Source organism: Brachycentrus maculatus, unplaced genomic scaffold (genome assembly GCF_059751285.1).
Source record: "Brachycentrus maculatus isolate JH-2025_06_01 unplaced genomic scaffold, ASM5975128v1 h1tg000046l, whole genome shotgun sequence".
Taxonomy (NCBI): domain Eukaryota; kingdom Metazoa; phylum Arthropoda; class Insecta; order Trichoptera; family Brachycentridae; genus Brachycentrus; species Brachycentrus maculatus.
In genome coordinates this window covers 867,033-888,741 of record NW_028280800.1, presented here as the reverse complement: position 1 = coordinate 888,741, position 21,709 = coordinate 867,033, and the positions used below count along the sequence as shown (strand labels likewise).

The following is a 21,709-nucleotide window of genomic DNA, read 5'->3' as shown; positions in this document are numbered from 1 at the left end:
AAATATTTTCAATATGGCAATCATAAAACCCAACAAAACCTAACCTTACCTCTCCTCTGACGAAGCCACGAAAAATTCAGTCGCCGATACAGATTCCGGTAAATCGAATTTATATAAAATTTGCTACTATTTCAAAAGTTTTTTCTGTCTACTTAGTAAGTTTTCGATCAATAGTGTTTATTTGCCTTTATTATCTGTGATACAATTGTTTATTGTCTGTCAAAACGCTTTTTGACGCCGTAAAATTTAAGGCAAAGCGTTGTTTGTATACAAAATATATGTTTGGGTGGTTTAATCTTAGCTTGGCGGGTATAACTATTATTTTTCACTTAATTGTCGCCCCAAAAAGCTTTCGGAGCAATATTATATTTCGCTGACTAACGCATTTAGGGTTTAGGACCTCCATGTCCGGCAAATGAAGTATGCACGTTTTTGCTTTTAAACCCATTCGCACGTGAATTATAACGTTTTATCGATTTATTTGTCCCTCCTTTTTAGTGTCCGTTATCGTTTGATAAGTTTGTTCTTGTATTTTTTCTTATTTTCCCGCTCGATTTATATGTCGAGTTTCATTGACCTTAATCTTAGTGCGTCAATTATGCTTCAAAAATGCTCGCGAGGATCGCTCGACAATCGAAAACTGGAAACGGAATAAAAACGATATCATATCGACGAGCCTGTTTTTATTTTATTATTTAAAAAAAAACATCTAGTAAACTTCCCTTTTTAATTAATTTATTGTATTCAAACGCCAAGATGAGTCATAAGAAAAAAAAATAGCTAAAATGCCGAATATTGTGGTTTCGCCTTAATTTCTTAAAATTGTGCTTGATGTTTATATATTTATTTGTTTCCTTTATATCTCATACAATTTTTTCTTTATAACATTATCTAGCTAAATAAAGGTATATACTCCATCATTAGTATAATTAAAATGTAACTTTGTTTTAAAATCAATATAGATATTTTATTATAACTTAATTATAATGTCTACCGGTTTCGAAGCTAACCGCTTCTTTATCAAGACTGATTAATAAAGAAGCGGTTAGCTTGGAATCCGGCAGACATTATAATTAAGTTATAATAAAATATTTTTAGTGATTTTAAAACAAAGTAACATTTTAATTATAAAATGGAAAATCACAAAGTTAGTGCTTCAAATATAAATTATATCCATCATTAGTCTTGCAAGAATAAAGAAATTCCTTAATGATGATAAATATTTTTTTCAATTGTTTCAGTTCATACAAAAATTAAGTTACTCTCTTACTCTCTTAAAAAAAAATTATTTTTTCTATTACATTATTTTTGACATCTCAACATAGATGAACAAGAATATGGAAGTCTGGGCATTTATAGGGGTTACGACCGTCATAGGCTGGTTTAAATGATCACTTTACACACTTGTAACATTAAAAAATTCTACCCATGATTGATGACCACACTACTCAAATTCTTGAAACTTCTATGAAGATATATTGATCAAACTCAAAATACCTCGAGAGTCACTAGACACATCTATGGTGGGATAAAAAAAGCTTTTTATTAAGCAGAAACTCTTTCATTCGAACATGAGGTCCGAATCCTGGATTACATTCACATACTTGAGAAACGCTAGAAAACACAATTTTCAATTTTTATATAGGCTTATAATTTGACTAGTCAATTTATTTACAACATTTTTAACATGTGTCCAAATACTTGTATTTTTCAGTTATCTGGTTTGTGAGTTTTGGAGAGATCACAAGATGTCCGCTGTCCAGCCTACTGAAACCGTCGCGTCGGAGAACCCAGCGCCGGAAAATGGTGACGCCCAACCACCAGCGGAAGGACAGGTATGGTATTATTAACCCTAAAACCACACCCCTTATAATCCTTATAATAACCTTATACCTAACCATGCTGTAATATATTGTTTTATTTATTTATTTAAACTTCATGTACAGAAAAGAAATAAGTACATTGGCGGGCTTATTGCTAAAAAGCAATATCTTCCAGCCAACCAAAAATAAACTTGTGATATTGGTCAAAACGTTTGATACCATATAAAGCTGTTTACAATCAGAGGGTAGATAGTACTTGAATATTTAAAAAACATATATTACATAGATAGACTTGTGATACTGGTCAAAACGTTTGATACCATATAAAGCTGTTTACAATCAGAGGGTAGATAGTACTTGAACATTTAAAAATTGAACATTTCGTAACGTTTTTAAAATTCTACAGAAAAATTAGATCAAAAATGTTTTTTTAAAATTTTGTATGTAAAAAACTCATCTACATGATTTGATATATACTACTACTACTACCATCACGCCGTTTCCCCGCAGGGGTAGGCAAAGAGGATGGAACGCCACACTCTTCTGTCCTGACATACACTCCTCGCCTCCTTCACATCCATATATCTAGTCATACATGCCCTCTGATTACGCAGACTTTTGACGCCGCCAGATTTTAGGTTCTGATTGATCTGATCGTGCCAAGTCTTTTTCGGTCGTCCACGTTCTGTTTTCCCTCTTTTTTTATATATATATTTTTTTTTTCAATACCCGCATTTACATTCCCCCCCCCCCCTCCTGGGAATTGAACCCGGGACCTCCAGAGCGGTAGCTGAGCGTGCTGATCATTACAATACAGAGGCGGGCAAATTTTGTAATTCAAAAAATTTAAGAATTCAGGTAGTACCGTAGAACGGGGCTACTTTGTGTTACTTGAACCCAGTACAAAAAAATATTTAGATCGTGGTATCGATCGAAGTATCGTGACAATAAGTGTCACCTGTCATGGAAACAATGAATCGTGTCAGTATGTTCATTATTCTAGACCAAATACAGATTTGATTTTTTTTTGTACTGGGCTCAAGTAACACATTAAAGTTCAAGTAGCCCCTTTCTATGGTATTTTATATGAATCTAAAAAATAGGGATTATAAATCAATCATCACTTAATCATAACATCAACAGGTTTTGAAGCAGACAACTTCTTCCTCAAGAGTAATTAATGCTAAAAAATTATCTTAAAAAAAAAAAAATCTGATTAACTGGCATGGTTTTGTCATGCAGGTGGAGGGAGCGGCGGCCGGAGAGGAAGTGAAGGAGGAAGCCAAAAAGCACCCGACGGGCCGGACCGTGATTGTGCGGAACATGCCGGTTAGCATGCTGTTCACCTATCAAGAGGATCTGAAGAACGAGTTCTCCAAATATGGATCTATCGGATATGTCAAGTAAGCCTTGAATTCACAACATGTTGAGTGTGTTCACATACTTTTATTTTTGGTACCTACCCAGTGAGAGGATTTTTTGCCAGTGTCAAGTCTTATTTTTATTTACAACCAAAATAATCTTCTTCAAAATCCTTATGTTCCACACTCTCCGAACACCATATGAAAATATGATTTTGATACGGAAAAAAAACTCACTAAATGTTGCTTTTATTGAGCATTGCGCAGCGAATACGTCAACTCCGGATGATAACTTATGAGCTGCATAGGGCACTGCATCATATAAATGGAGTGTTATCTTGATGGTTAAAACATGAAGGAAAGGTGATCAACCCTCCGCTTCAGGTAATATTGAATAAATATTAGAATGAAAAATCACTTTTATTTATTTGATTCCCCCTCGAAATCGAACCCGTGACCTCCACATCGGTAGTAGAGCTTGCTGACCTACACTATGGAGGCGTACGAACCAAAATAATAATAATTAGTAAAATTTTCATAGTTTCAATGCGTTTAGTTTTATCATTTTAGAAATTGTGACTGCAATTCTAGAATCAGGTTCAGAAAGAAGGGCGGATACTTGGGTGGGGAGTTGGAATCCTGCCCGTGTTAAGCTATTTAGAAAGTTATCCTTCTCTGTTGTGAGTGAACACTAAAAGAATGTATGCTTTGCATCCCCTATAGAATGGTGAATGTTACAGATTCACTCACTCCTTTCAACAAGGTCATATACAAAAAAACTTGATTTTTCAGGAGATCGTTTTCAAAGTGTAAGAATATAATAAAATATATTAAAAATAAATATCAAGCCACATATTGAACTTTTTACTGTGCGACATATCTTTTTAGGTAAAACCTGATGGTTTTTCCTCCATTTGAAAAATATTTAGTATATTAAAAAAAATTAAACAATAACTTTTCTTTAAAATGCAAAAACAACACTTTCTGCCCTGTAGCGGGTAAATATTAAGTTAAAAATATGCCGCTTTTTCTGGAATATAGTACATTTTCTGGGCTATCCGAAAACATGTACAACTGAAAATTGTCGATTTTTGATTTATGACATTGTTGAAAGGAGTGAGCAATCACTTAACCCATTTATTATAAAATTCATAAGACTTTCATATTCTTCTTCATCTATGTTGAGATGTCAAGAATTTAAGTCTTGAATGGATCAAACACACCTCACTACACAAAACACCCTTATATGAAGATACTTGCATTTTAACTTGCGGGATCGAGAAGTATTGTGATTCCCACATTTTAAAACCTTAATTTCTTCCATTTTAGACTCGGTGGTATCACCGTGGACCATACTACAGTCAACCCGACCCTCACGGCATTCATGAACTTTGCTGATCCCGAATCTTCGGACAAGGTTTGTTTGTTTTCTATTATTTATTTATTTATTTAAACTTGATGTACAGAAAAGAGATAAGTACAATGGCGGGCTTATTGCTAAAAAGCAATATCTACCAACCAATCAAAAACAGACTAGTGATATTGGTAAAAACATTTTTTAAAGTCAACCAGAGAGGATGTGATGCTACACCAGTCTGTCCTGATATATATAAATATAAATATATATATATATATATATATATATATATATATATATATATATATATATATATATATATATATATATATATATATATATATATATATATATATATATATATATATATATATATATATATATATATATATATATATATATATATATATATATATATATATATATATATATATATATATATATATATATATATATATATATATATATATATATATATATATATATATATATATATATATATATATATATATATATATATATATATATATATATATATATATATATATATATATATATATATATATATATATATATATATATATAAATATTTTTTTTTTTACATTTGTTCAATACATGGTTGTTAGAAAGACAATACACAAATTTGTGCTATTGTGGGTTTCGTGGATTATACGAGGGTATTTGATGAACAGAAAATATTGCTACATATTATACTATTTGAATCCTTTAAAAATGTTTTTACTCTATTTCAATCTTAACAAAAGATAAAAAAGTGCTATTAAATACTATTTTTATTTCATTAATTGATTCGGCAGCCACTTTGTTTACGGTGTTTGAAAATGATGCGGAATGCATGGAAACACGTGTCATAAAAAATACCAAAAATGGATAGATACCGCGAAGTGATAGCTTAATCAATTTATGTAACTAATGGTTATTATTCTCAATATTATTAATATTTAAAGCATGGTTAATGATTATTGTTGCTGTCCGAGTGTTGAAACCGTATTTGGCACGTCTACAGGCCCTGGAGAGTAACGGGATAGAGATGGGCGGCAACCTCCTGGATCTGCAGATCCTGCGCTCCGGGGAGTGGACCGCCGTGGTCAACAACATCCCGGTCATCGTGAGCGAGGAGGTCCTGCGGCAGGTCTTCTCTCCGTGCGGCGAGATCAAGAAGATCGTCAAGATCCCCGCTCGACCCACCGGTAAACATCAACAAATTATAGTCACTAGGCCGGTACTCATTAGTGCTGCCATTTAAAAAATTATTAGTCATCTTTCTCAGACAATGCTTCTTGCTTCTTCTCTGTCACCCTTCTGCAATCTTAAAATAGAAAGATTTCAACAGAATATAGCGTTACTAAATAAATAATAGCCGCAACATTTTGAGCTAATTTTCACATTGGGAGCTATACGTGTCTTTTTCTGTCGCTTAGTGGACTGTCATTGGAATTAAATGTTACAGTATGGTTAGTAGAATCTTAAATAAAAGCAGTTGATCTACAACACTTTGAGTGTGTCCAACTACTTGTTCACAAATCTGGATTATCTTTGTGAAATTCTAGTTTATTACGTTTGTTTCAAATTCAATCAATATAATTAGAAGTTCCAAGAATTTGAGTAGTGTGGTTGTCAATCATGGGTAGAATTGGTGGTCGTTACACGTGTATAAAGTGATCACTTAAACCAACCTATGACTGTCGTTAGCCCGTAAACGCCCAGACTTTCATATTGTTCTTCATCTATGTTCAGATGTTGATAAATACACTATTTGTATTGAAGTCTGGGAAAAAATTGGGGAGAAATATAGGATTATGTTTGTTCTTCTTCTCTTCTTTCCATGTTCGCTCCCTAGGTGGAGCATATGGCCAACACGAGACGTCTCCAAGTCACTCTGTCACGCGCCATCTCCTTGGCTTCCTCCCAGGTCAGTCCGGCGTCTCGAAGTTCCGCTGAGCATAGTCAGTGAATGGTAGTCAGCAGCCTTTCGGGGCGCCGGAATCCTCGGGGTTGGAAGAAGTCCTGAAGAGGAGAAGGTGGACATGGTTGGGACATGTCCTTAGAATGCCACCCGAGAGCATCAACCCTTCATGTCTCTTCTTATGTTTAGGTGGAGGGAAAAACACGACTGGCGATCTCATTATCCCTGATTCTATGATCCTTGCATTATACTGTTACAATTGAACAAGCTTCCCCGTGGGTATACTCCTGCTAAACCACGTGACTGTATGACGTTTGTGAAAAAGTGATGTAAATTATTTAACAGGTTGGTTTTGTTTTCAGCTTTTGTTGAATTTGAAGATGAGGAAGGTTTGAACAAGGCCCTGTCACTGAGCGGGAATCTGTCTATGAACAATACCGATATCACGTTACATAAGCAAGGATCTGAACTTAAAAGGGTATGTTCATGTATTTAACTAAAGGGTTTTTCAATAGCAATGATACAATTTTCAATGGTTATAATGGCGACACTGTTTATTATTTTTTGAAGTTTCTTGTGTCATTTGTGTTCAGTAGGTTATGCCATTTAACTCTTACCACTCTGTAGGCCAGACATTCTGGCCCGTATGATTCTAGTAGGCAGCTCCGTGAGCCACAATGTCTGGCCCGGCGCAGGTATAACTTTAATCACTGATTTCTCTATCACCCAAGTTTCTACCAAAAAATATTCCAATATTCTACCAAAAAATATTTTAGATAAATACAGTTAATCTTAATTAACATAGTCATACATAGGAATTGCCAGACAGAGTGTCCCAAAATTAGGGAACCAAAATATTTGTTTTAATGGTAGAAAAACGTCGCATTTTTTTGATCACAGTAGCTGATTTATGAGAAAAAATGGTCATAGTGGAAAGGGTTAATCATAGAAAGATACGTGCTTGAACAACGTTCAGAAATTTTAAAATTGTTTTATCAAAATCAGTGCTCATTTGCGGGTACTGTGAGAAATTTAAGAAGAATTTTGGACAACATTATTCAGTTAATCGACTCACCATCGAAATGGTCCAGTAAATTATATGCTCAGATCTTGTGATTTAACACCTTGTAATTTCTTTCTTTGGGGTTATGTTATGTTTCAAGTGTATGCTAATAATCCAACAACAATTGAGCAATTAAAGGACAACATTAAGCGTGCTATTGCTGAAATACAGCCAAATTTATGTGAAAGTGATGGAAAATTGGGTATTAAAATAGGCATAATGTAACCTTTCAAATAAAACAAAAAATTGTGTCTCACTGAATAATTTATGTGAATAATATTGTCGAGCCGAGATGTTTTGTTAACTCGTATTGATTTTGTCCAGGGCGATTCCAAGAACAAGATGCGGAAAGCCAAGCTGCTGCTGGCGGGCAAGGCGCGGACTCCGGCCACGCCGCCCGCGCGGGCCCCGGCTCCGCGGGGACGCGCCGTGCGAGGCGTGGCTGTGCGCGGGGGCATGCCGGGCCGCGGGGGGCCCCCGGTGCGCGGGGTGGGCGGGGCACCGCGCGGCCGCGGGGCCGCCAGGCCCTGGGGCAACGGCAGCCCGGCCTGGGGCGGCCAGTTTAACCAGTGGGACGGGGACTACGGAAGAAACTTCGACAACTGGGTGAGATTTTTTAATTATGTACTAGGGTTGTAGAAGATGATCGGTAATAACTCGCTCTTACTTTGACTTTGGTTTATTATAAATAAGTAAAATAAAAATATACAAAACATGTGTTCGACCAATAGCCACTTATGGGATTAAGGCAAGAGCAGATACTTCCAGAACAGATTTCGGATCTCCGGGCTTCCACTGTATAAATATTGTTTTAATATGCCTAAATTCACATTGAAGAGCTTTTACTGTATTTGTGTTTACCCATGATGAGAAGTCAAATATTAAAAAAATATATGTATAAAGATATGTATATATATATTTTTTTTATTATTGACAGGCGCCGTGGCGTAGTTGGGTAGGCGCTCGACTGCGAAACTGGCGACGCGGGTTCGATTCCCGGCAATTGCAAAATGAATTCAAGGAAGGGTTTATTTTCAATTGGTCTGGGTGTTTGTGATGTATTTTTCACATTTACCTTCCATATCCTTACTATCCTACCTGTTGACAAGCATCCAAAAATAGACACTTTGCGGGTTATTCGTTTATATTTACAAAAAATATATATATATATATGTAATAAATTATCCTGTTTTATTTCCCAGGGTAATGGCGGAAACTTCAACAATGACGGCCCCCAGGGATTCAAGAGGAGGAAACAGAACGACTGGACATGGCAGTACTAAGCCGTCTCCCTTTCTCCACCAACTTTTAGATCAATGTCATTTCATCATAAGAGCTCACATGGCACGGGACCGCAGACTGTAAACCACGCAATGATCAGTTCCATGGCATCTGTGCACCATTAAAATTTTAAAAAAATCCATGCTTAATCCTCAGTCACGTCACTTCAGAAAAACATCTCTTGTTTTTACAATGGTTTCTCGGCTATGCTAGATATTCACTCCCGCAACCTCTGCCTCAAAAACTGTTGTTTTTTTTTCATTACTTTATGAGCAATTTGTTCGCAGTTGCCTGGTCAACGTGCTAAAATATACAACAAACTTATATATGGCACTTTTTTTCGGTTTTCTTCTTCCCCCTTCATTCCTTGCTCGCCCAATGGTGTACAGGACACTGCGAAGAGGAATGCCAAGTTATCCCAATCGTAAAGCCAATCACAGCCAGCTGGTATAAAATATTTAACCTGTTCACCAAGGATTTTTGTTGTTGTTAAAGTACCTACCTAAATCTGCTTTTACACAACTTAAAATTGCCACATATGGCCTTGTATAATGGACTGCTTGATATTACATTGATGAAACATTTTATTTTCATTTTGCCTTGTCAAATATAGGACCTATAGTAGTTAAAACTCAAAACAAAGAAAAATGCACTAGCTTATTGTTGTGTTATTTATTAATATGAAAAAATCTAAATTGCTATTAATATAGGGTCCCATTTTTTTGACTTGACCAAAAATAACAGCACTGTCCTATTTTTTACTTTTACCCGCATCTAGAGATGCGCGGGGCACCACAATGAACTTATTACCCTTTGCATAGTCCATGGAAACCGATAAAATGCCAATTTATCAGAAGAGACGTTCATAAATGTGCTACGCTCAAATTATGATCCAATAGTGTTACTGAACGCTGTCCTGCTGTCGTTTTTTTTTTTACACAGTCCAATCTGTCGTATTTATTACTCAATAGTAATTTCCTGTATTGTTGATCCACTATTTCACGTCATATCCCTCTTATAACTTTAACGTTTATATCCACTGTATTTTTTAATAGAAGGTGCGAGAGCATTTCTAACCAATTTACGCCCTGTCCCATTGGACAGTAATGTTCCATCAAATAATGTAAGATATTTTACTCAAAAACTGATTTGAATCGAGAACCAAGGTCATGAAATTATTTATTTCAATTTTTCAATTCTCGATTTAGATATAAAGCATTATTATAAGTACAAATTTCAATTCATTCCTGATGAATTCCCTCCAATTCGAAACCAGATGAACAAAATGAATGAAATTTCCGTCTAACCTTTTTGCAAAATTTTGATTACTTTCAACATTGTCTCGTTCACTTTCTAATTTTATCTATACATTATTAAAATAAGAATAACGGTGGCGATGCTTCTTCTTTTTTAATTTTAGTGAGAGATGGTTACATTAATAATTATTACATTAAATAAGCGATAAATTCTTTTAATAATAATAGTAATAATAAACCTCCGGTTGGTAGCGAATATGAATTGCCTGTTAACCTGCAATTTTAGTGCGATATCAGATTCAACGACAGTGACAATTATATATTTTGTGACTTAATAACTTATTGTTTTAAATTATAATAATGAAATTGCGAGTTTTATTTTAGATTATTAAAATAATTTTTGTATTTGACTAAAATTCCCGAGTAATTGTTTCAACTTTCAGGCCTGACCAATTTTTGTTGAAACCCAAAGTCGTTGTTTGTGTTTTTGCACTTTTTGTATAAGGCTGCAGTTTTGCAATTTTTTTTAATTAAACCAATTGATTCATTTACAGCGATAGTTATAAAATAATATTTATAATGGAATAAGTAAAAAAAAAGGTCTGTAATCAACGTAGGTTTTGATTGAAACTTGTTTAAACATTAATAATTTGTAACTCTTAAAATCCACGCACATTTATAGAGTTGGTGATGCATTTGTAATATTTACATTGTTAGAAACCATTTTAAAACAGACAGTCTGTGGATTTTCGAACATCCGGGTGTCAATTACATGAAGAATGTTGAGGGCATCATATACTGTTGGAATTGAACCTGAGGTCTTATCATATCTGTGTAGACGACTCGGTACTAATGAATACCTTTTCATAATGGTATAAGAAGTAACTAATAAAAATGCAATAAGTGAAATTATAGTCCCATTATTTTTCACTCTTATTGGATGAAAGTATAAGTTAATGTATACAAAACTAGAGAAAGTATTATGTACATTCAAGCAATCAGGACACAGTTTTAATTTTCGTCAACAGTAGCCTCCAATTTTATATGATTTCTTCTCTACAATTTCTAACGTCTGGTTTCTGACATATAATTACAAATTTGAATTGTCAAATGTGCGTGGAATTATACTATTCTTAATATTATATTCTACTTTGGCTCGTCAATTTCAGTTTGACAAGATGTGGAATTTTAGAAAGTAATAATGATCGGAAGAATTTTAATTAGTAAAATCTTCAAATTTACTATAGGATGGAATCATGTCGTCACAAAAAAGGATTTTTTTGAATATAAAGTTGATAAACCATTCTTTTAGATTAATTTGTTTTAATCTTACGTGATGTGATTACTTCATTTGTATCAATAAATACATTTCTAAGATATTCGTTTATTTACTTTCCTTATCCCCACTCGGTGTTGCACAGGGCACTGCATTAACATGTTAAACGCCATGGGGGGCACCGGTGTCCACGCCTGTGTTGGACTGCAGCCCCATGGGAGGCACCAGTGGCCTCAATCAAGAGCTATATTCAATATGCTTTTAACTAAGGAACACATCCTTAAATCCAAAAATTAAATAAACTAAATACATTACATTATTAAAATACGTAAATAACCGTAGAATGCCAGATTTACTGGAATAAGAAAACAAAGGAGGGATTTTTATATTATTAAACACAATGGAACAAAGCATTCCTATACCGTAGAATGCGGCTACTTGAACTTTGATGTGTTACTTGTTCCCAGTACAATAAAAAATTAATCTATTTGAACAATAATGAACATGTCGATATGATTCATTGTTTCCCTGACAGGTGACACTTATTGTCACAATACTTCGATCGATACCACAATCTTTTTGTACTGGGCTCAAGTAACACATCAAAGTTCAAATAGCCCCGTTCTACGGTACTGAAAAGTTTTTTTTATTGTTTTTAAAAATTGCCAAATTTTAATGTTGGCGTTCAACGTTAAAAGGTATCAGTTCTCAAAATAAAATACGAGTTAATCGTTCATCAAAATGACTACTAGGCGGTTTCAGTGTTAATCAAAAAAGTAAATATCAGGTTTCCACTGGAAGAAAATGAAATGAAAGATAATAATATGTAATATTTGTTTAATCATTATAAATTATCTATGGTAAAAACAAGCTTGGTGACTCCTCAAGTCACATCACAATAGTAGAAGCATGTTCTACTTCTAAACAAACATTTCAGAAAATCCATTTTAACAATCAAAAGTCATAATATAATATTAAATTTTATTTGCTATAACACATTTTATTTTATGCAAATTTAACATTGTACTTATTTTGTAATTGTTTGGGATGCTGCGATAAAGTATTATCTAAAGTAAAACTACTAAGAAAACTTGTTACTTCTATTTCATACAGGAGTTTTAATCTATATTAGTTACAAAATAAGGAAATTACAAAGTATCTGTTGGTAATAGCATAAGTATTATACAGCTAATGTCGCTCACTCCTTTCAACAATGTCATATATCAAAAAACTTGATTTTTCAAGAGATTGTTTTTAAAGTTTAAGAATATAACGAAATGTATTAAAAATAAATATCAAGCCAATTTTGAACTTTTTACTGTGCAACAGATCTTTTTAGGTAAAACCTGAAGGTTTTTTCTCCATTTGAAAAATATTAAGTATATTTAAAAAAATAATTAAACAATATCTTTTCTTCAAAATGCAAAAACAACACATTCTACCCTGTAGCGGGTAAATATTAAGTTAAAAATATGCCGCTTTTGCTGGGATATAGTAAATTTTCTGGGCAATCCGAAAATATGCACAACTGGAAATTGTCAATTTTTGATATATGACGTTGAAAGGAGTGAGCGATATGTGCTTGTTGCGGCAACATACAGGCTTTCATAGATAATTATCTATGGGCTTAATAAGTTTACAGATTTTTGTCTGTGGGCTAGAATTTAAAAAATTCAAATACTGGATAAATTTTAAATATCTCTTTCTCAATAAAGGCATTTGAATTTTGGTGCATAAATACTGTTTTTTATAAAATGTTTACTACATGGTATATGAGGTATTGCTTTGACAGGAGCAGTATGCAATGAGACTTGACATGAGGTTGCAATGAAAATTATTACATAATTACGACCTGCGCAAATCAATATTACATGTTGATACATATAATACCTAATTGTACATATAAATGAACAAATACATATAAACGAACTAATGGTGTTTTATATCAGCGACTGCATCAACAGATCCAACGAGAAAATCAAATGTGCAGTTTTACAGAAAACGTATGGAAGTTTTAAATATATGTTTTTTTTTTCATATTTAAGCACTTGTAGATCAACAAATGACTTCCTAATAATCTTTTATAATTTTTTTTTAATATGTTAAATTACATATACATGTAGTTTTTGCATTTGCAAAACCATTTTATTAGTTAGCGGTCATTATTACATATAAAAAGGGTTGTAATCATACAAATTTCAGTCCAATTTTTAAGAAAAACAAAGATTGTTTTGAAACAAGTTTATGTAGGTGTACAAAGTGTTTCATTTATGCTTAAAATGATTTTATACATATTTTTAAACAGACATAGAATTCAACATCTTTTTAGGGAATTTTTTCATACTTTATTTTTACAAAAAAAACTGATTAACATTGTTTTATTACGAGTCAGTGCAAATAAAAAATGCTCAAACTCCACAATTTAAAAAAAATTATAGCACTTCATACAAAGATTTTTTTCTGAACGTGATTTATTAATTAAAAACAAAAAAATCTGTGATAAATATGTGTAATTTAAAATAAATACATAATTACATTACATTGCCTATCTACAGTTTGTAATAAATGGATTTTGCCATTGTTGATTTGCACCAATTCTTTTGATTTTTATTGACATTATCACAATGAAAAATTGTATATTGATAAAAACTAATATTTTTATAAGTGAAACTTCTTAAGCGTCGGTTCGGCGATCGATACTTGGACGAGAATTTAAATTTTAAGGAGACGTCACGTTTATCAGGCGCAGTCCATTACATGAGAGAGAAGAAAGATATGACGTAGAGAGATGGAGAAATAGAGCTATACATTTCGACCCTATGGGAGTGCAGTAAAAGAGTGACATATATACAACAAGAATAAGATAGTGTCTCGTATGTGTGCGTTGTAAATGTATGTCAGACGCTATATATGAACAAATGAAGCACCACGCATTAAGTAACTAATATTTATTATTGTGTTTTGTGATTATTTACATTTGTGTCTTGTGTTTGTTTGATTATATTCATGAAAAATTTAAATATAAGCATTGTAATACTATATTTAGACTAAATTAGACGTTTCTTTACTTAGACTGCGTCAAAATATTATAAATAGTTGATTTTTTGAAATGTTGTATTTCTTTTAAGATGCTCTTTCTCTGTCTCTCGCACTAAACCTCTTATTCTTTACTTATCTAAGAAGTTTCACTTCTATCATGTGTAGTGTGATGCACAAGTTTTTTTTTTAAACAAAAGTAAAACATGATTTATTTTCAGCAGAATACTATATTTCACGTAAATTTCTAGAGTAATGATAGGTCATTTCCAAGACATTTTCATCATCTCCGTGTGTTCTCATTCAATCTTCTCAAGGGGCAGGGCCAGCTGCGTGAGGTCGTCGGGGGGGGCGACCCCCTGCGAGTTGAGGACGGGGCACAGGTCCGTCAGGTAGGCGCGGGGCACGAGCCCTAACAGGAGGGCCAACTTGGCAGCCACCGGAGTCTTCAGGTCATCAATGGCGCTGTCTTCGTCTGGCATCATCTGCAAGAAACAATAAATACATTTTTTTTTTAAATATATAAAAATACTTACGCGAACATTGTCCGCCTCCGTGGTGTAATGGTCAGCACACTCCGCTACCAATCTGGAGGTCCCGGGTTCCATTCCCAGGGGGGTCAAATAAATAAAAGTGATTTTTTTCACTCTAATATTTATTCCATATTACCCTGGACTGGTACCTGAAGCGGAGGGCTGATCACCTTTCTTTCATGTGTTAACGATCAAGATAACACTGCGTTTATATGATACAGTGCCCTATGCACCATTGGGGTGCAGATAAGGGTTTGAAATGAAAATGGAAAATGAAACGCGAACAAGCCTCTCTGGTTACAAAAAAATGTTTGAAAATGTTTTTTTTAAATAATTGATTAGGCAATCACTTGGTGGTAAAATCTATCTATTTTTAATTTAATTTTACCTTATGAGTACCACTCTTTTTTAAAATCTATTGTGGCACATTTTCAATGCACAAATTACAAACTATTTAACTGTTGATCATAATTTGTGTATTCTTTATTATTTTACCAAATCCTAGATTACAACAGACCTAATATGGTCGCAGTGACATAAGGGATGCAAGATCCATTGACCTCACAAAAGAAAAAAAACCCTAGATTACTGCTTCACTGGTACTGCTTCATATAAACGCAGTGTTATCTTGATCGTTTACATATGAAGGAAAGGTGATCAGCCCTCCGCTTCAGGTACCAGTCCAGGGTATTATTAAATTAACATTAGAGTGAAAAAATCACTTATATTTATTTGACCCCCCCTGGGAATCGAACCCGGGACCTCCAGAACGGTAGCCGAGCGTGCTGACCATTACACTACATAAAAATACGACAAAGAAATAAAACGGGAATAATTAAGATAGTCAAAAACTTTTATTATTACATATAGAAGTCATGGTAACATTCTTTGGGTTTAAAAAAAGATCACATAATAATGAAAAAAAATAAAGGTACTGTAAAGCAGGGGGCGCAGAACGAGGCGAACATTGTTTTTTTTTCAAGAATCGTCATTTTGCCATTGTAATTTTTACGATAGTTTAGTATTCTAGGGTTAAATAAAATTTGTTTCTGATTTAATCAATGTGTTGTATTAAAATAATTGAGATGATAATTGAGATGACAATAAAGTAAATTGATCTTTCTCCAACCCTAATCGGTTTGCAATGGTGTATTAAACATTGTCGAGAAGCAGTGTTATCTTAATCATTAAATGCACAAAGAAAACGTACCCCTGCGCTTCAGATACCAGTCCAGGTTAATTTTAAATAAATATCAGAGTAAAAAACCAATAATACTCGTACTTATTTTAACCCTCTTGGGAATTGAAATTGAGGCCTCCAGCATGGTAGCCTAACGTGCTAAAAAAAATGTGATTAAATATTGCCAACCGTGCGAATTACTGACCTTATCAGCTACGTGTGTCCTAATAAGTCCATCAGGTCCCACGTAAAACGTAGAAAGACCATCATACCACCTGAAAACGGACAAAAATTTAAATATTTATAATGTGCCAAATACTCTTTCTTATACTTTTAGGTCTTAAGAAACTAAGGACGAGAAGGGTATTTCTACCCGTTGGAACGACTGATGCTTAAGGATGGGAAGGGTATTTTTACCTTCTGCGCCGGCCTTATTTCAAAGTCAGAAACGAAAGAATTATTTAATGTTTTTATATGAATATTATGTACCAATCTCATTCTTAAGGTCTTAATTATATGTACACAATTATCAAATACCGTCGCCAGCGGTCCGCAAGCGTAAAAAACACCCGTATAAAATGTGTTAATTTTTTTTTTATAAATTAATCATAAAAAAGTAGTTTAAAAATGCCATAACAAGGCGAGAAATGGTCTTAGGTTTAAAAACCTAAGACCATTTCTGGTCTTAGGTTTTACAGTCTACTAAATTGTATTTTATTAAAATAATAAAATACAATTTAGTAGACTCTTAAAATCAGTGTTTGATTTTAATATTTGATATATGTATAAATTAAAATGGAGTTCTACAAATCAAACACTGAATTTATACATAAATAGTGTAGTTATTAATTTTAGTCAAATTTCAATACTATATCACTCACCTAAATTAGCTAGATGATTTACATTATTATTTAACGAATCGTAAAATTAAAATTTATAGAAAAAAAAATTTAAGCTTCATAACTTACAATTCACTTTCATCGAAGGACTCCCTCAGTTTCCAGAGTTTGACTTTCCAAAACATGAATATGGCTTTCAATCCAGAGATGCCTCGAATTCTCCACCGTACACTAAAAAAATGAACAACCCAAATTATAATTTTTATCGGTCCCAATAAGAGGGTTGACACACGCTGCTAACAACCAATGTGTCTGTATATGTAGAGAAGATATTCTTCATAAATGAGTACTGATTTCAAAAGAAAATGCCGTATTTTATACTCACATCACTGCGGAGTCTTCGGACCTATGAGTTATTTTCAGGATGTCGAACTTCACATAGGCAAATCTCAGGTGACCGATCGTCCGTAAGAAGGCTACCTGTTTCACGTAGTGGTAGATACCCCTAAAAGATAAAATAAAATATGATATTCAATAAATTACTTCCTTTTTGTTTGTTTTATTTTTATTTAATTTATTTAATATAGTTACAAAAAGTTCATTTAAATAAGTTAATTCATTTTATAGACATTTCTACTTGTGCTTGGAGAGGGACTTATACTTATTTATTTATGTTTGTTATTATATTCACGAAAAATTTAAACCTTGCAGAAAACAATATATGAGCTAGCGTATATATTTTTTATATTTTTTAAGTATTTTTCCATTTCCAAATAATAGTTTTTTTTTTAAATTCCAGCACCCTTATGAGTACAAGGCTAATGAAATTTCGCAAAGGCAAATTGTTTAGTAATAATTTTTACTACTGAAATCCGACAGACATGATGCGGTATCTGATAGTTTTCATGGAGGCATTAGGGCATAGTGCTGATGTACTATAATGGTCATCAAGCCAATTACTAAATAACTTACTTGGTAGTAACTCCCCGGATATTATTTACAAAAACAAGGTCTGGATGGTAAATAGAGTAATCCATTGGTTGGATGAACAACTTGGGTAACTGAAAAAATAAAAAAATAAAATTAATTTGTCAAATAATTGCTGATAAAATAAATGGTGGCACTTAAAACTAGCGTTGAAATATTTTACATGAATACATGAAGTTTTTTAAGAAATCAATTTAATATAGATATTCAAATATACAGGTAATTGCGAATGTTACATATTAGACAGTGTACAAAGTGATCGCTTAAAATAGACAGTAATAGGTCAAAAGTATCCCATTTTCATAAAACTTCTTCATCTCTGTTGATTAAATAGATATATAAACATATTTAACTTTCTCAATATCTAACTACTGTAGAGGTAAATTTATTCACCTAGAGGTTGGGTCAAAAAAAAATTTGACCAAAATATTATGTCTTCTCTAAAAGGGGATATTCTGACAAATTTGCCAGAATGTCCCCTTATAAAAAAGTGTTTATTCATTAAACAAATTTGCCAGAATGTCCCCTAATAAAAAAGAGTCCATTCAGGAAACAAATTTGTCAGAATGTCCCCCTATAGAGTAGTTAGTTGATTCAGGCAACAAATTTGCTAGAATGTCCCCATATAGAGAAGGAAATGAGATGAAAAATTGAACTCACATGTTCAGTCAGAATATTCTTAATGTTAGTCAGTTGCTCTTCCGTGGGCTTCTCCTGTCTCGGGGGGCTCTCCGGTTTAGTTGCCCCGCCCGACATCTCGACTCCACCGCTGCTGTTGGCAAAGGCCGCCTTCTCAAACTCGGACAGAGAGAGCGCACTAGAGTCCTGAAATTCAATGTTAGACACTTATTACATCAGTTTGTTTCGATATAGAATTTTGCTTAAATTATTTACTAAAAAAACAGTACTTTCTTCTTTTAAACGTATAACTCATGGGGCCCTTGTCCACTACCCGGAATTCCGTGTAATTTTACCGTCCAGCACGTTAGTTAGCGTTTTAAAACGACGATTGGCTTGGATTGGCTTGTGCTTTGTCCATCTTTCTTCGGATCGGAGCTCTTGATCGGTGCGTAAACGTTGCACGTAAATTCGATCACGCTAAACTGTCGTAGTCGTTTTCATTTTTCAAAACCGGACTGCCGGACGGTGAAATCCCGTGTAGTGGACAAACGCCCATAGAGTACATATATGCAATTTTTTTAAAATTTTCATCTTATTGATTTTTTGTTTTTTGTTAAAATCAAATATTTGTAGTTTATGTTAACACTTTCAATCTAATTTTATTTCTGATAATATCTATTGTATTCTTGCCAGTGGCCTTTACTATAACCTAAAATATAATGTATACCCACACACAGGCCATGCCTTTGTGGGATCTTTTTTTGTATTATTATTATTATATATTTTTTGTACTTGTGATTATAATATTTTGTGAAATGCAAAAGAATATAAAGAAAGAAAAAAATTGTAGTTATACGCCAAATAAAACTTTACTTGTATTAACAGACTGTTTTCGGAAAACGCTTAAACGTGTCTTTTACATAGCGTTTTACATACATAGCGGGAGACGCCTATAAGCGTTATATTTACTAACTTTTGATTTTAATTTTAACAATTTTTAATTTAAACAAACCTTTTTTAATTTTATCGATAATACTTATCTCAGCCTTGCATTCTTACCTTGTATTACCATTCAAATATTTATTGTACAACATTTTGCCGCATGTTCGTCTAAGAGAATGCATTTCGACTGCATTAAGTCTACTTGGCTCATGGTTAAAATTCTGTTAGTAGGTATCATAAAATATTTTGTATATTATAAGCATTGTTAACTTTGTGGTATGGTAATATAACACCCCTTATCATTCATCGTTTACTTTGTGAATACCACTTTAATAAACACTTTTATAAAGTAATTTGATAGTTAAAAATTAGTGATTATAAAAATAGTATTACACAAAGTGAACGATGAATGATAAGGAGAGTGTGGTCACAAAACTTACATACCTTTTTACGGTCGGAAAACATCAGTGTGTACCTCGCCGCATAATAATTAACAGGTGATATTATATCCCCGGGGTACTTGTTCCAGACTATCATGTCGTCGGACGTGAGCCCGAGGGGCCGTGTTGCCACATCTAGGCTGGACAATCCCCGGGTGAGTTTCGGGTCTACATTTTCAAAGGGTAGGGTTGCCAACGGCGCTTCGGAATGGCAGCGCTTCTGAAGAACCTCTCTCCAGTCTTCGGCCTTCAAGCAGTTGTAGTGGTATTCATCGTTACTAGTTTCCGGAAGGCACTCTTGAACAAGGCGGCAATTGGACATTTGCCGCTTCCCAAAGAACTGAAAGAAATATACAGATTGTATACCTCAACAATGTCAGCTTCCGTGGTGTAATGATTAGCGTGTTTAGCTACCGTGCTGGAGGTTCCGGGTTCGATACCCAGGGGGGATGGGGGGTGAAAATAAATGTTTGTGATTTTACACTCTAATATTTATTTAATATTACCCTGGACTGGTCCCTGAAGCGCAGGAGTTATCGCCTTGCCTCCACGTAAGTAATGATCCAGATAACACTGCGTCAATACGATGCAGTGTCCTATGCACCACTGGGGGCGGTAAGGGTTAGAAGTAGACACCTCATTCATTCAAACCCTCATCTATACCTGATGGTGCATAGAGAACTGCATCATATAAACGTAGTGTTATCTTAATCGTTAGCGCATGAAGGCAAGGTGATCAGCCCTCCGCTTCAGGTACCAGATAACTCCATACTGGAGTTAATTTTTCATCTTTAAAAAAAAAAGTTTTATTTTTAAAGTTCATATTTGTAGTTAACTGACCAAATATTCATCAAATAAAGCAACATTTATAACGTGAATACTTCAAAGTGAAAATCTAGTATTAAAATAATAAAACCCTAAAATAAAACGAAATGATAAATGAAAGTGGCAGATGATAATTTTTAATGGACGACTGAATCCATCAAAATGTTTGAAATAATTAGAAAATTTCTAATAGTTTCTAATTACTGGAGAAATTTACAAACATCGCCGGGGGAAAGGTCGCATTTCTGTGAATTTCAAAACACGTGGAATTTTAAAAAATTACACATAAGAAAATAAAAGTATGAGTTAATTTTTAAAATACATAAATAACACGTGAACTTAACTAAATTATGTTATTAATACTGAATTTACAAACGTGAACTATAACCTCGAGCTAAACGTCATAAAAACTTTTGGCAAACCAATAACACCGGAAAACGTTATAGTGCCGTAGTTTTGAATATAAATATTGAAATGACTGAAGACACGATTCCTAGAGATATAAATAAACGTGCATTACAATATACATTATTATGTAAAATTAAAGATTACCTCCTCTAGAAACTGCGATCGTCGGGTTACTCTAGTTCCCAATTTCGTAGCGGATTGACGCGATGACACTATCGTGTTTAGCGGCGCCAATTTCATGGAGACAGTCCTCAGGCAGACAGCCATTTTAAAAATGATATTTAGATGTACAAAACTGAATTACAAGATTTCTTCAACTTGCAAAAAACGCGCAGAGACGTAACCCCATGGCCATCGCGAACCGCAAATAATTAACTCCATAGAAAATAGACATTCCAACGAAAGACAAATCGGTTATAATGTAATATAGATGGCACTGGAAAATATAATAGCAACACTGAAACGATCACATGTTTTATTTTTTTGTTATGGGTGTCCACCTTTCAAAAATGCTCACCTGGTATCTCTTGTTTATTTTTTATTACAAGATTTTCCTG

At 33.6% G+C, this 21,709-nt stretch overlaps 2 protein-coding genes across 3 annotated transcripts; one reads left to right on the top strand and one right to left on the bottom strand.

Moving 5' to 3' along the window:
* The first annotated feature begins 9 nt into the window (after window positions 1–9).
* Window positions 10–9,746, top strand: LOC148312277 (uncharacterized). Of its 2 annotated transcripts, none has more exons than XM_088277561.1 (8): window positions 10–98; window positions 1,715–1,835; window positions 3,066–3,226; window positions 4,514–4,601; window positions 5,566–5,749; window positions 6,828–6,943; window positions 7,853–8,134; window positions 8,731–9,746. In XM_088277561.1, the coding sequence occupies exons 2-8, from the start codon at window positions 1,749–1,751 to the stop codon at window positions 8,809–8,811; spliced, it is 999 nt and encodes a 332-aa protein (XP_088133687.1). In that variant the 5' UTR covers window positions 10–98; window positions 1,715–1,748; the 3' UTR covers window positions 8,812–9,746. The 2 variants fall into 2 exon arrangements, with proteins under 2 accessions (XP_088133687.1, XP_088133688.1); XM_088277562.1 differs by having other exon boundaries at window positions 40–155.
* A 3,821-nt stretch (window positions 9,747–13,567) lies between these two features.
* Window positions 13,568–21,531, bottom strand: LOC148312276 (uncharacterized). The gene is made up of 8 exons (XM_088277560.1): window positions 21,297–21,531; window positions 19,924–20,259; window positions 18,577–18,741; window positions 17,902–17,990; window positions 17,315–17,434; window positions 17,059–17,160; window positions 16,296–16,365; window positions 13,568–14,862 (listed from the first exon to the last, which is right to left on the bottom strand). Exons 1-8 carry the CDS (start codon window positions 21,417–21,419, stop codon window positions 14,677–14,679), a joined length of 1,191 nt encoding a protein of 396 aa, XP_088133686.1. The 5' UTR covers window positions 21,420–21,531; the 3' UTR covers window positions 13,568–14,676.
* Window positions 21,532–21,709: the final 178 nt, after the last annotated feature.